The sequence below is a fragment of the Sminthopsis crassicaudata genome, chromosome 3 (genome assembly GCF_048593235.1).
Source record: "Sminthopsis crassicaudata isolate SCR6 chromosome 3, ASM4859323v1, whole genome shotgun sequence".
Classification (NCBI taxonomy): domain Eukaryota; kingdom Metazoa; phylum Chordata; class Mammalia; order Dasyuromorphia; family Dasyuridae; genus Sminthopsis; species Sminthopsis crassicaudata.
In genome coordinates, this window is record NC_133619.1 from 536645320 (window position 1) to 536661166 (window position 15847).

A 15847-nucleotide genomic window follows, 5' to 3' on the forward strand; every position below is an offset into this window, starting at 1 on the left:
GTAATAAATAGAAAAATAAAAGGAATAGTGGGCAGTAGTGAACATCCAGTTAAGATTAGATAACAGTTTTTATTGGACCCACTTGATATGGTTGCATAACTTTTCTCAGTAGCAATCAGCAGTACAGAAATAGGAATGAAGACAGTGGGGATTACCTAGAATTGCAGTTTGTCTAGGTGTAAGCAGCAAAAGCATAAAAGGAGGTATTCAAGAGCCTCCACAGGATCAAGACTGAAATGACTGGGGAAGAGTTAATGGGGTTATGGATAGCATATGCTAACAGACCCAAGATGAATGTGAATTATACTGAATTTTTTTTCATAATCTTTGTGCAAAGGATAGTCTGGGTTATAGAGGAAAGAGGGTTATATTCAAAAATTTTAAAAATGAGCGGAGCAGAGGTTGGGAGATCAAGAAAGTATAGAGGGGCTGTAGACAAATGACGAGGGGGAAGGCTAAAAGGAATGAGGCAAAGGGAGGAATAGATATCATGAATGTGGCAGTTAGTGGTTATGATGAGAAACTAAGTATGGCTGTGTCCCTATGACTGGTTGAGGTATAATGGTATCATTGGAATTCTTGAGATTGACGACTTGGGAGGTCAGCATTTTTTAGGAAACATAAACATATTAAAGTTCCTAAAAATAAAGACAGGTTTGAGTGAAATATCTATTGAGGAAGAGTGAACTGAAAAGGTAGATGGAGTGAACCAGAGAGGAATTTCCATGAGAATAAGATGAAAAATGTAAAAACAAGAAGTTTGGGATGAAGGGAAATTTGTTGATAATAGAACACTCCAGAACTAGAGAAAAGGAGGGCAGAAATGGGGTAGGGCTGAGCTAGATCATGTTGAGCAGAGAATGACAAGATTATATCTTGAATTACTGGTGATACTGAATTAATAGATTCTGGAGTACAGAAGACTATCATTTGGACAAAACATTATTATTGCTGCCTATTGAAGGTAGATTAAGTAGAAAGGTGGATTTAGGAAGAGATTAAATGGGTAAAGATATTGGTGTTGGCATTTTGGCACTGAGATTTGGATTTCTAGTTCATGGCTTAAAACATAGGAATGATAGTTCTTTATATTGCTGTATAGAAGAATTGTTGAAGGATTGGAGAAGACCAGTATCCTTAATTTTTAATAAATCTGAATAAATATTAAGTTAAAAGTTTAAAAAAAAAGCAAAAGAGGATTGGATCTGCACATTAAAAGTTCACTTTCAGTTATTGGCAAAATTTGAGGTAATTTTTTTTTAAAGTTTATGAGGATTTAGGAAGAGAAGCAGTCATTTCCAAGAGCCATACTGGATTCCTCAAGAACAGAACATATTACACTAAATTCATTTCCTTTTTATCAAAGCATTACTAGAGTGGATTAGGGAGAGGGTTATCAACATCTATTCATTGAAAACCCCAAAGTCCAAAGTCTCTGAGCCTTTGCAAACCCTGAAACTCTCCTTCATTTTTCAGATTCCATAGCATCTTCAAAAATAAGCTTAAATGCTACACTCCTATATCAAAAAATCCTTCCTTGAGTATCCTAGTTATTGGATGCCTCTCCCTCCCCAATTACCCTATATTTAAATCATATTTTTTTCCTTCAATGAAAGTTGGAAATATTTCCATTTTTTTTCTCTTTGTTATTTAACTCCTAGCAGAGGGTTTGGCATATACAGTAAGTACTAAGTAAATGTCAAATTTTCTGAAAAAGTATTCATTAAAGGTTGTGTCAACCTGAAAAGAAGTTGTTGGGTTTCACATGAGTCTGAACAATATTTCTCCTCATTCCAACATTTTTATTAGTGACTTGCATTGTCTTATATGACATTCCAATCCAATTTTTAGATTGCACAAACCAAGGGAATATCACATCAGATAATGGCATTGAGGGCTAGAAAGCATAGCATGGAAATTGATCATATTGACAGTTTGTAGACCAAAGTAGTCTTTTTCGATTACTGCATTACTCATCATAGATTCATTACATATGAAACTTTTACCAATACCATGTTTCATTTCTCATTTTACAGAGAAAATTTAGTGCAAAAATTATGAAAAACTGCATTTTTCAGTTATAAAAACTCTCAAAAGTTTATTTACAAATTGCATACCTGTGAAGCATGAAATTAATACAATACTTCTAATATTTTATATTTCTTTATTCAGGAGTAAACTGTGACATCTCCTGCATTTTCCCAACTCCCTATTCTCCCAATAAATTTCTTATGACAAAGAGTAGTAAATTCAATGTGATAATTTATTTTTGGTGGGAGAGAGGCAATAGACATTCATTAATCAGATATAAATAACAATCTTTGCCTTTGAAGTTTTAAGATATTTCAAATCCCTTAGCTATAAAAGTTGGGAAGATTATTTTTCTTTATGAAATAAATGTACGAACTGTACCCTTGATTGTACTTCTACAAATAGGGCATTTTCTTAGAGAAGGTGAACATTCTTTGCAAACTACTAGGTGTCCACAGGGAATAAAGACAACTGATACTTCTTTGTCCATACAAACTTTGCATGTTCTTTCTTCTTGTAATCGCCTCAACTGTTCTTCTACTGACAAGTCTACAAAGAAAAAAATAATGAAATTATTTTTTCACATTAAAATAAGAAAAAAGATCAATAATGTTCATTTTAACTAACATCATTTTACCTGAAACATCTGGTGCTGGAATATATTTGATGTTCTTTTCCACTGGGGGAGGAAAAAAATGAAAAAAAAATTACCACCTTAAAGATCTTGTTAAAATAGAAGCCACAGAGCAGATCTTCACAGACTATTCTAGCTGGAAGAAACTTCAGAGTTCATCTAGCCTAACCTACAAATAATAGAAGTGATTTTTCTTATAAGAAAAATTGAGGGTACCCAGTATCTCCATTGCATATCCTATTCTACTTTTAGATAATTCTATTTATTACAAAGTCTTTTTACATTGAACCTAAATCTTCCTCACTTCCTACCCATAGTTTTTTTGTTTTGCTTTGATAGTCAAATCTAATCCCTCTTCCACAAGATCATCTTTCTTTTTTTTTTTTTTTTTAATTCATTTTTCCAAATTATCCCCTCCCTCCCTCCACTCCCTCCCCCCCCCCCCATGGCAGGTAATCCCATACATTTTACATGTGTTACAATATAACCTAGATACAATATATGTGTGTAAATACCTTTTTCTTGTTGCACATTAATTATTAGCTTCCGAAGGTATAAGTAACCTGGTTAGATAGACAGTAGTGCTAACAATTTACATTCGCTTCCCAGTGTTCCTTCTCTGGGTATAGTTATTTCTGTCCATCATTGAAGATCATCTTTCAATAACAAAGGCAACTATCATGTCTTTCTTAAATCTTCTCTAAAAAAGGACCATCCCCTCTATCTTTGCAGAGGTTCCAGGACTAGGATTGTGTAACACTACATAATATCAGCATTTTTTTTTTTGATGGATTGTTTGGTTTTGCTGAACTGTATTCCCCCCTTTTTTTATTCTTTGTTATAAGAGTTGGCTTTCCCCAGCATAATTTAGCACAGTGCCTGGCACATAGTTAGTATATGCTTAATAAATATTTGTTGACCGAGTGACTTTGTGGAAGGAAGGAGGAAAAGATAGATAATATAAATTTTCTAGCTAAACATTCTTTGTATTCTTCCAAGTTGATCATCTGAATATTCTCTGGCTCATTTATGCCCTTCCTAAAAATGTGGTATCTACCCAGAACTTAATAGAATAATTCAGGTATGGGTAGGGTACAGTGGAATCATCATTTCTCCAAAGTGTAACAACTGAGATTCAAGTTGAATATCATATATCATAAATATTTAATATTCAAATAAACCATAAAGGGAATAAGATTTTTTAATCTTGCCCACAAGTAATACTTAAACTACTGTCTATTACTTGGGTTAAATTGATCACAGATAATATATATGGCCAAAGATCTATGTTTTTAGCTAGTAAACTCACCAAACAAATTCTCATGTAAGACTGGATCAACATCTCTGAGACATTTTTTAAATATATTGGCCGCAACATTTCCTTTAACTAAAATGGTATCAATCAGTTCTCTGACTTGCAAAGATATCTGTGCTTTTTGTTTAATAACATCGTATTCTTGTTCATTGATCACAGTGGCAATCAATAGGCTATCCAGAACAGGATGCACACAGGTCAAATGTTGAAACAGTGCCATTCTATTCTTCCGAATTAATGATAAGTCATCTTTATTGAAAAAGAAAAATAAATTAGATTTAAACATATTAACTATAATCACAGATCTTCAATGTTTCATTTAATTTTTTTTAGTTGTTGCATAATCTTAAGAATTACAACTGACAAGATAATGAAAGTTTTTTATGTAGTCTCCACAATGAAAATATAAAATAAGCAGAAATAGGTATGATGAAATTGATAGATGTACATGGATATAATGAAATTCAGATTTCAAGAATAGAACAAAATAACAGATATAATAGACAACCATAACTTATATTTCAACAGTACCATGAAATTCATAATATAAAAAATAAAGTTTTAATATATTTCATTTAAAACATTTTTTAAACTTCTTCATCAGTAATACTATTGACCTAATATGGGATGTTTAAACCTTGATGTTATCAACTATTCCATCTCCATGGATTCTTAGTTCTTTTAATTTTACCTTCCCAATTTAATTCATAGTCATTTTCAATATTTCTCTATTTTCATTGACATCATCCTAATAAAGTCGTCTTCTTGGCTGCTAAAATAGACTCATATTAGGTCTGTCCCCTAATATATTATAGGATTATAGATTTAGGCTAGAAGAAACCTTAGAAATAGAAGAAACCTTAAAGAGGACCTTGAGTTCAGTGTTTTCATTTTATAAATGAGGAACGTGGTAAGTTAAGGTTAAGTGACTTACCCAGTGACATATCTAGTAAATGCCTGACAATTTTGAATATAGGTCTTTCTGACTGAGTGCAGTGTCCTATCCACTATACTATATTAATCTTATATAAAGTTTTGGTCATATCAACCTATTTACAACCTTTCTTGATTCCCTGTAGACCACCAACTAAAGTTCAAATTCTAAGCCTAGCATATTTGAGGCCCTCTTCAATATGATTAGGACCTATCTTTTCAACCCTATCTTGTACTAGATTTGTCCACATATTTACATTGCATGCAGCAAAATAAAACCACATTAACGATCCTTTCCATAAGATCTCATTTTCTTGTTCCTATACCTTTAGACTGCTCCCTTTGATTGTCATCTCCCACATGTGCCCCAATTCTTAAAAATTTTTATCCATCCTTTAAAATCCATTCAAATTTATCTCATATCTGAGTTGGCAATTCATTTTTCCCCTTCTGAAATTTCAACTAGTAATATGTCCTTTACTTTCTACTACTGTGAGTAACATAAAGCCTGAGAAGATGAGATCTACACAAATAACTGATACAAAAGGCTATTGTATGAAATAAAATAATTTCCATTAAACTTATGGTGTAATGAATTATTTAAATTCAAGGTATTATCATTATATTTAGTAGAGAATGAGCCTCATTAGAGCCCTATCTTAACTAAATCTTTCTTAGTACCTAATGCAAGTAATTCTCCACAAAATGCATAAATGGTCATGGGGATCCTTTTTTTAAGAATCCACAGACTGGACTGCCCTTTGAGAACTGCTGATCTGGTCCAAATCAAACATTTTACAGATATGGAAGCTAAACTTTCAGCTTTGTATATATTTTAGGAATAAAAAGTAATACAGGGGAAAGAAAGATTATCCAGAAAGATAGGACTGGAACAAGATATGTATATGTAAGTTGACTTTCAATTAAATGTTCAGTGACATACCAAATAATCAAAAACAACATTTATACTTAATTTCTGCATGAATATCATAGGAGAGAAGGAATACGTTTTCAAGTCCAGAAAGCAATTATTACATGTGTTAAGAACATAGAGCTTGACTAAAATCAATTAGCTATATAACTAGTAGTTCATATATACCTGATTCTATTTCTTTAGCTTCTTTTTCCTCTTCCTTTGCTTCATCTTCTCCCTTAAGTAAATCTGATACAAGATCACTGATTGTTTTGTAGTTTTCTCCAGTTAAGATTTTATTCTGAATTGTCTGTTTTATTAGTCTTCTATTAAAGCCCATTTCCAAAGCTGCTCTGACAACAAATGTATTCATAATGACTTCATCTTCTGAATGGTTTTCTGCTGGTCCAAAATAAACTATTTAGAAAGAAGTATTTTATGAAAATTAAAATAATTTTTAAATGCCATAATTTGCAATGATATAAAAATGTTTTAAAATATATAAATCAGAATTATATACATTTTATACATTAATTTTTGATTTATTAAATTACAAATAATTCAGTTTAGTAAATAAAAAAGAATACTAAAAAAGCCCCATTTCCCAAATATCCAGCATACTTTTATTATTTTAAATAGTAAATGGGAGAAGGAAAACACTTTATTTTATAGTTTCCTTCAATTTTGTGTTTCATGAACTTATTTTTATAATCTTGTAAACCCTTTCTTTACATGTTTTCTTTCATGCTATTTAAATTTAAAGTAATATTATCATTGTACGTACTTGGTAGCTCAGCACTTTCATCCACTGGAGTATCTGATGTAGATAGCAGCTGTGGGATAAAAAGATAATGTAAGTAAAAATATTAAATATACTTTCCAATTGCAAAAATAATTGCTTGGTACATATTATCATGCTAACATTAGCAAAATTACATGTATTTTTAAAACCACAAATAAGACACTAAAATATTTCATTTATATTTTATAATCCAACTTAAGATCTTTAAAAATATTATGATTTTCTCCTTGTGGCTATAACCAAAGCTGATATATATATTTATCGTATGCCTTCCACAAATATTTTAATAAATATAAGAAACAATCACTGGGTCACCTTTATAAGAAGCACAACTACTATGTCACTTAATAAAAGCTGATTTTCCAGGAAGGATAGGTAAAAAAGCAAAAAGATTTCTTATCCCATCTTAAAATGTTTATATAGTTTGACTATTCATTTTGTCTGTTTTGCTAAATATTTCCCCCCCACACAAAAATGAAGGGGAAAAAAAAAAAAAAATATATATATATATATATATATATATATATATATATATATTATAGCCACAAAACTATTTTCCAGGCTCATGACAAACTAGAACATGAATCATAGTCAGAAGATAGGTAAAAGTCTCATCTGACACTTTTTGGCTGTTTTTTCATTTAGCCTTATGACCAGTTTTTCTTATCCATATAATAGGAAAAAATGCTTACTATGTAAATATTAGTTGCTGTATTTCAGCTAAGTAAGATAGTGGATAGTCTGTAGTTCCTAGAATCAGGAACAGCTAAATTGAAATCCAACTTGACACTTAGCTATGTGATTCCAGACAAGTCATTTAACCTCTTGGTTTCAATTTTCTCATCTGTAAAACAGAGCACCTACCTATCTCACAGGATTGAGGTAGAAATAGAATAACATCCACATGTAAAGTATGTTACAAATATTTGCATATATGTAATACACACATATACACACTAGCTATTATTAAATAACATAAATTTACAGTTTATCAACTTTTTCTGTAAGAACAAAAAATACTTATAAAGGAAACATCAACTTCAGGCCAAAGTTTTTTTTATTTCATTTGTGTGGAAATACTGTAGAACACAACCAGCAATAAGTACAATTTTGCCTGAGGTAACAAGTCAAGGGCCTTGATTTGCTCATGTTTAAATTGCTATTATCAAAGGGGAAGAGGTGAATCTATTTCTTCCAGACTCCCAAGACCAGCATACTATATAGTAACAATGCTGACTTTTGGATTTTTTTCCTTAAGAGTAGCTGAAATTGGACTTCCTAAAATCATCAGAGGAAACCCAAGACATTAGTGAAAATTATAAAAACTTAATTATACCTGTTCAAGAAGATGAGGATAACTAGCCTGAATTTGATTGATGAACTGTTGTCCCTTTATTTCGATTAAGTACTCACACCTAAAATATTAATGAAGAAATTAATGTATGAAGGAGCAATTAATTATTAACACTTATTATATATAAAATATTGTGCTAAGCCCTGAGGATACAGATAAAAAGCAAAAAGACTGTCTTCAAGGAGCTTATATTCTAGTAATGAGAGATAATACAATTTTGAGAGTTGATTGACATCTTTCCAGAAGCAAAGGCAGAATTAATTTGATCCTGATTCTAAAGGTATAAGGAGTATAAAGTGGAAGGTAATGTTATTGTGTGCAGTACTGGGTTTAGTGAACTGTTAGGAGAGAATACAGCTGGTTGTAGCCTGTCTGAAAAAGTGGGCTAGGGCAGGAAATCAGGAAAGGGATAGATGCTCTAGTGTGGAGAAACCTAAAACCTCCCAAGGCCTTAATAAAAGTGAAGCTGGGGACTAATTGTATGCAATTTTTTTAAAATAACATGAATGTACACACCTTAACGTCAAGTAACCAATGGTCCAAACCAGGAGTATTCAGAATCATTAGGCCTTTTAGTCTATACTTGGAATAATATGAATAACCAAATCCCTAAAGCTGAGAATTAGTTTTCTTAATTACGTTTGCTTAATGAAACAACCTTCTCAAAAGTCTGTAGCAACTTCCTAAATGCCAAATCACTTCTCAGTTGGTTTTCCTTTTCCTCGTTGTGTTTAAAAAGGCACTGAGATTCAAAGATGAAAAATAACTACATTCCTGACCTATTACAATCTAGTAGGAAGTCTTAAGATAATATACAAATAAATGATGAGTTAAAGGTGGTAGGTGCAAAAGAACCAAAAAATGTGTTACAAGAAAAAATGAGATCACTTAACTAAAGATGAAATTACTTTGTGAAGGGACATAAATTCATTTTATACCAAAAGCAAGCAAGAAAACTTGAAAAACTTGATACAAAGAGGCAATATAATCAGATTTTCAAATTAAGAATATTTTGGCAGTTATATGAAAAATAGATGGGAAAGTTGATTATGAATAGCTCAAGAGATTGTCTTTTCTCTTTGCAACCTTAGTAGTGCCTAGTAAATTATAGGCATTTAATAATAAATGTTATGAGTTAATGGAAGCAGGAAGACCCAGTAGGAAATACTTCACACAATTCCATCCCCAAACCTGAATTACATTTCTCTCCATCTCTACCTTTCAGAATCTTTGTTTTCTATCAAGGTTCAAGTCTATTGATACCATCTAACTGAAAATGCCCCCCCAAAAGTTTTCTATCAGATTAAACTCTCATCACATTTGAGCTTGTGTCAGTAGAATAAAAAGAGCTCTGGAGTCAGAGGACCTGAATTTGAATCCTGCTTCTGCCACTTTACTACCTGTGTAACCTCAAATAAAGTATTACATTTCTATGGTCCTCAACTTAATTCAGCTTTGAGGTGGATTTAAACTAAATTGATTCCAAGATTCTTTCCACCTCTACATCTCAGATCCTACTTATTTTGTATATATGTCATATCCTGACTGGTAGAATTCTTAAGAATATTTTAAAATATCAGGAACTGAACTTGAGTGGCAATGAATGATGGGTATAATTGTGACAGAGTGAGGAATGAGGGGGCTAGCATGTGAATTTGGCAACCAAATGGATAGGGTTGTGTACAGTAGAATGATAATCAATTGATGTTTGGAGCCTGAATAGCCATGATAATAGTAGTGTTATCAATAGTTTGAGAGGGAGAAAAAGTTAAGAGGGGGTTGGGAAAGAAAAAAGTACTCACAAAGCTGACATTCTATTAGCAGAAGGGAAAGAAATTGAAATTGAAGATAAAAATGACCAAAACAAGAAGATATATGATCAAAGCCATAAGTAGGAAGGGGTCAGACTTGTCAAAGAGGATTTTGTCCTTGAGAGCACAAAAAGGGAAATGAGGGAAAATAAGAGAATGAGAGAAGACAAAAGTTTTGAAGTATGGAGGGGAGTTTAGGGAGCTTATGACAAATGGCAAGGTGTAAATAAAGCAGAAAATGAGATCTACTCCAAAGTAGGGTGCCATAGTAGTTTGAAATCTGGAGCTAAAGAAATTGAATCAACTGATCAACCAACACTAGGAATTCTGGTAAGCAGTCAGTCACCATGTATGTGCTAGGCACAGTACTAAGTGCTAAGGATACAAAGAAAGACAAAAATCAGTCCCTCAAGTTCTCAAGTAGCTCATTACCTGTAAAGGACAATAATCAGAGACTGAAGGAAAAAACTATGTAGTAGAGAGGCACCAGTTTGTATTAGAGAACATGAAGGTCCTCATTTGTCCATTTAAACAACCATTCTCATAGAACTCTACAAGGCAGAACTAAAGATAATTACCTTGGAAACCATTTGGCATGTTCCACCCAAGGATCATCTCCAGATTCCCAACACCGCAATCCACCATCACAGCAAAAGCATTTGACATCATCATTGCAACCTAACAAAAGTGAGCCAAAAATTGAATGTGTACAAGTTAAATGAAAACTTAATGGCTAAGAGCTATGATGAATATTTCATCTACTGCTTTAGGTTTCTTACCTACATAATAAAAGCCAGCACTTGCAAGCTGCTCTGGATGGACTGGAATTTGAGGTGGCCAGGTCACAAAGGTTTTCATACGGGCTGCATGGGTTTGCATGCTCAGATTAGAAACACTGAATCTTGATGTTTCTTGGGTATGATTCTCCAGGAAAGGACAGTTAGGAAAATGTCTTCGATGTTCTGACATGGCATCATCTTTTGGCTCCCAATTACTCAGTTTCCCACCACAAGCAAAGCAAGCTACCATGTCTCCAGGTCCTATGTAGTAAAAACCAGCTCTTGCCAGATCTAATGGTGACAGAAATGTCAATGGCCATGTCTGATAAGTTAGAATTCTGGCATCCTCAGTACTCATTGAATAACTATAGGGGTTGGCATTCAAAGGGGACAAGTCCTCAACTGCTCTGGAAGTCACTGGCTCCAGTGGGAAACTGCAATAAGAACCACTGAAATATCCACTCTGTCCTGAACTGGAAGATAATGAACGTGTGGCATTATTCAGTGAAGAAGAAAATGTGGACTGAGAAGATCCCAGGTTAACAGCAATCAAATTCTGAATAAATGCACAGCTGGGATAAAGCTGTTTATGTTTGTCAATAGCATTGTCTCCTTGTTTCCAATTATCCAGCATTAAGCCACAACAGAAACATTTAACTCTGTCATTCACACCCGTGTAATAAAATCCAGCCCGAGCAAGACTCCTTTCTGAGATTGGAACATTGACTGGGAAAGTAGAATATGTAGACATTCTGTAGAGTTCGCAAGAAAAGTCATATTTCAATTCACATAGGTTACTGGTATTCATATTTAATAAGAACATGCTCTTTTCTAATATGTTCATGAGATTTTGGGAGCAAAAACGGGACAAGTCTTCCTCTGGGGAGGTAGTTTTGTGCATCCTAATACGAAGCTAAAAACCTGGAAATTAAATTCTTTGTAATTTTCCATGCCAAATATTTAATAGAGATATTCTAAAGTTTATTATGGTAGAGACTTTATTTACATACTTTCAAAAAGGATCTAACTTTGAAATTAGAATATGTGCCATTATAGAAACTTAATGGTTTTAAAGCTAAGATAACCTTTGGAGAGAGGTGTATAGTGTTTCTGGCCCTCAGATACTGAGAAACATATATTATTTCTAATTACAGAGGCAACATACTACCAGCCTTAAATTGTTATCCAATTTAATAGTTTTGCTTACACAGCTCTCTATAGTCAAGAAATACTTCTATTTTGTCAAACTTTTCTTGAAAATAAAAATGCCAGATTTACAAAATACATCATATTTATACCAGCCCCATTCATGTTTTGTTTTTAAAAAGTAAATCCATCTTTCATCTATCACTCTTACTATGACTATGTGAGTGATAAATCTCAGACCCTTTCAGCATCTCCTAGTCTTAATGTAATTGATGTTGATCAGACAATATCTTAAAGCTGTTACCAGGAAGCAGAATTCAGTTGCTTTGTGTGAGTTATTTGAGTCACATGATCCCTTAGGAATTTATCTACTGTATAGGAGTTGGATTAAGCAACCTCTGAGGTCCTTTCCAATTCTAGAATTCCTTCATTCTGTGGTCTTCATTGGTCTTACAGGTGTTTAGACAACTATTTCATGTATCACTACTGACTTCTTCCCTACTTTCTTTTAACTTTTCATGCCAGTCACAAATCTTTTTTAACATGACACATGTCTGTCTTAAAGATTTAGTTAACTTCACAAAAAATTTGAGATTAATCCCTTGCTCTAAAGAATTCATTTTTAGCTGATAGCACTGGGTAATCTTCAAAGGATTATTGTTGTACACTGATGTCCTTAATATGATCACTTAGGCCAAAATGAGATAATCAATTTTGTTAGACTATCAATGAATCGTGTTTCAAAATTTAACAATCATTAGGTGCCAATAATTTTAATTATTTACTTATGCACAAAACTACCTCCCCAAGTTTAGACTTTGTCCCTTGTAAAGGTTTAGGTCTCCATTTTGGTATTTTTGGTCCACAGAAAAAAATGGGGGGAAAAAAAAGAGAAGGTTCTTTCTTCTTCCTGCAAAATCTGTTAGGGAAAAAAAATAATTTTAGAATGCAAAGTATTCATAGGGATTAATAACAAAATATAATTTTTATATTATAAACTTATAAATACAACTTTTTAAAAATGCCATGCAAATTCCTTTTCAACATAGATGTAATATTAATTCCATTATATGACCTAATATCATATGAACTGATTTTGCTTTTTTTGGACCATCATAAAGATATGCATTACTAGTCATAAGAATGGGAAAATATACAGGTGCATCAACTCTTTATTACCATTACTGAAGACTCCCCTTATTTCCTTATTATATATTCCCTTATTCAGTCTCAGTATTAAATACTTGAAAGAGGCCTCGAAACTTAAGTAGATTCAAGTTCTATCTATGACAAATACTAGCTGTGTGACCCTGGGCAAGTTTAACTACTCGGTGATGTAGTAAAAATTCAGAAAAAATTCTGATCCTCATCGATTGAGGAGAGAACTCCTTGGGGTGAGTCTATATCAATAAAACGACAGGTCTGATTCTATCCCTATCAAATAATTTACCTTGACTGATATATGAAGGAACTTATTAACAAGTTTCTGGAGTTTGCAAAGAAGAGGCAACAGGTTAAAAAGTTTTCTTATCAAAACTAATTCTAAGGTGTTTTTTTTTTCGCCCTATTCCCCCAAAAATCTTTTTTTGAATTAGATATTAATTTTAACAATTGTAGAATGGCTAAGCAGTAATTCAAGTAATGTGACTTGCCTGAACTAATCCTTTAGTCTACAGAACAATCCCAAAATGAAATATTGAAAATGAGAAAAAGAATTTTGTAACTAAGCAGAATAGGACAAAAGTCCCGGGTGCTGGAGGTAGGAAAGAAAGTTCATATGGAGGAATGCTTTCTAAGGGATATGGGGTGGAGGGGGGAGATCAAAAGAGATAATTGCATACTTTACATTTTTATGCCTTTGAGTTACTTCAGTCCAGAGGGACTAATTTAAGTAGTTATGTAATCAGTTTTTGTCAATCCAGCAGCCTTCCTATAGATGGGAGAAAGATACTTGCATAGCTATGCTACTTCCTCCTCCCTATCAATTTTTAATACTAAGATAAAAGACAGTATTGTATAATTTCCTTTTTGAATATATCCTCTCCTTCCCTCTGCTCTCTGCTCTACTGCTTTCCCATACTAAGCATCAGTTACACAGACACCCTGCATAATGATGCCTCAATAGAAGATGGTCCTTCACTTTAACATGGATTATCCAAATGTTAATTCTTCCTGTGGTGTTGAGTAATCAATAATACAAGGCAAATATGTTTCTGAATTGGCAAAAATTTAGAGCAAAGACCTTACTGAAAGTCAGTGTCTTTACACACACATACAGAATAGCCTGTTTTTTAGAGCCAATCTAAAATATTATATTAAGATCAGCACGAAAAGCCTGTGTTTTTTTCTCAGATTTCATGCATTTCTTTGTGGATAATCATGCTGGTAAAATGAGTTCCAAGTTGGCATTTCCATCCTTGGCCACTTGTCTCAGGCTCCATTCTAGAGTGTCCAACCATTATTTGCTAGTTTTTTTCTAGATATCCAAACCATGTCCATCAACTTTTATTCCCAAACTGAATCTCCTTGTGTCTATGTTCATAGTACCAGCATCTGGCAAATAAAACTTTCAGAATTCACCTCCTACCCAATTACCAATATTTTCATTCACAATATCTTCATTCACACCTAGACTTCTGAAACTCCCCTAATTATTAGTTTCTCTCAAATTTCTTTTAATTCTATCAATATGCTCCAGGCAAACTTTCTGCTTTGATCATTTTATTCCCTTAATTCAAAACTTCAGTCATGGCTTCTCAAAACCTAGAAAACAAAATGCAAACCACTTCAGCCTTTGCAGAGAGTCAGCCTATCCTAGTGGGCGGAGGATTGACACCAAGGAACACTTGGGTTCAAGTCCCTCTCACAAGCACTGGCTGTGTAACTGACGGGGGCAGGGATCCCTGTCTCGGAGCCCCTCACTCCAATCTGTTTTTCCACACAATTGCCAAACTAATACTCTGATCATGTCATTGATCTCCTCCAAAAATCCTATGGGTTGTTTTTTTTTGATGCTTTCAGGATCCAATACAGAGCCCACTCTGGTTTTTACTCTAGCCCTTCACCAGCGGCTCCACGCATCTTACGTCTTCCCTCACTTTCCTTTCAGAAAGGCCCGGCTGTTTCTCCTACTTTCCCCCCTTTCAGAATTCAGTTGTCAAACTCCTCCCTCTCCTTCACATCCACAACACCCAGCACAAATACACATTCGGCACATGCGCAATAAGCTTTCGAATCATTAACCTCTTCACCCTCTTTCATCTATTCCTGGCAAACGCTGACCCTCCGGAAGAAGATTCAGAGGCTGTGGAAGTTTTAAGGGAAAGAACCTTTAGTCGGAAGGATTTACGGCGGCGGTACGCGCACAAACCACCCCCTCCTCCCCCTTCCCCGTGCTGCGGCCGGGATTGTTTGAACTGTTCAAATTTAGCTAATCCGTTCCGGAGTCCGCGGCGCTCCCCGACCCCTGAATTAGGGTAATGAGTCAGCACCAGGTGGAACCCTCCCTTCCAGACTTCTGCCTTCATCGCCCTCAGACACTCCCGCTAAAGACATGAAGAATGACAATCTTACACGACTCAAATTGGCACCGACCTGCTTTTCCCAAGCAAGGAAAGTTAATTACTCTTCTCTGATGGCTGATAGAGCCACTGACCACGGCAAAGGGCCCGGCACTGTTCAGAAAGGAGACTTTTAAAGTCATCTCAGTTCCTCCCTCCTTTAGCCCGCCCCCCGACCTTTGAATGAGGTGCTTTCCTCATTGTAGGGGAACTCCTAGGGCAGAAACCACTGAAGACTTCCCCTTACTCAGCAGACCCACCAGGGGAATTCCGTGACACTAAACCACTTAGTATTTCCTGACTCTCCACAATGTTCAACAGTCATAAATAGTATAGCAGAAGTACTGTGATAAGAGGTCATTGCTTCCTATGACGAGAAGAGCCCTCTTTTTTCTCTTCCCCTCTATAAAAATATGCTTTGGGTTAAAACATTAGTTTTCCATTTTAACTCACCACTTTTTCAGACCTTTAGTATAAAAAACCCAGAATAATTTTCTTTTAAATTATGGGATTAAAATTTTTTTTTTCACTTCTGGCCCCAATCAAGCTAAGATTATGAACAAAGGGTA

General features: G+C 34.1%; 1 protein-coding gene across 4 annotated transcripts; it reads right to left on the bottom strand.

The window, feature by feature from the left end:
* Positions 1–2070: 2070 nt before the first annotated feature.
* LOC141563401 (putative inhibitor of apoptosis) lies at positions 2071–15465 on the bottom strand. 4 transcript variants are annotated; one of them, XM_074304413.1, is made up of 10 exons: positions 15313–15383; positions 12585–12637; positions 10573–11474; positions 10372–10471; positions 7965–8043; positions 6611–6659; positions 6013–6243; positions 3975–4229; positions 2669–2710; positions 2071–2580 (listed from the first exon to the last, which is right to left on the bottom strand). In XM_074304413.1, exons 3-10 carry the CDS (start codon positions 11471–11473, stop codon positions 2387–2389), a joined length of 1851 nt encoding a protein of 616 aa, XP_074160514.1. In that variant the 5' UTR covers position 11474; positions 12585–12637; positions 15313–15383; the 3' UTR covers positions 2071–2386. The 4 variants fall into 4 exon arrangements, with proteins under 4 accessions (XP_074160514.1, XP_074160515.1, XP_074160513.1 ...); XM_074304414.1 differs by having other exon boundaries at positions 6013–6225; positions 10573–12637; positions 15313–15465; XM_074304412.1 differs by having other exon boundaries at positions 10573–12637; positions 15313–15465.
* Between the last annotated feature and the right edge of the window lie 382 nt (positions 15466–15847).

Bases quoted from the DNA above. Each gene is read 5' to 3' on its own strand.
- LOC141563401 (XM_074304412.1), bottom strand. From the start codon at position 11,473: ATGCACAAAACTACCTCCCCAGAGGAAGACTTGTCCCGTTTTTGCTCC. The intron at 6,660-7,964 runs GTATAATTAAGT...TTTATCCCACAG, and splicing joins ATCCTCATCTTCTTGAACAG to CTGCTATCTACATCAGATAC. The intron at 4,230-6,012 runs GTATATATGAAC...TTTTCAATAAAG, and splicing joins AGCTAAAGAAATAGAATCAG to ATGACTTATCATTAATTCGG.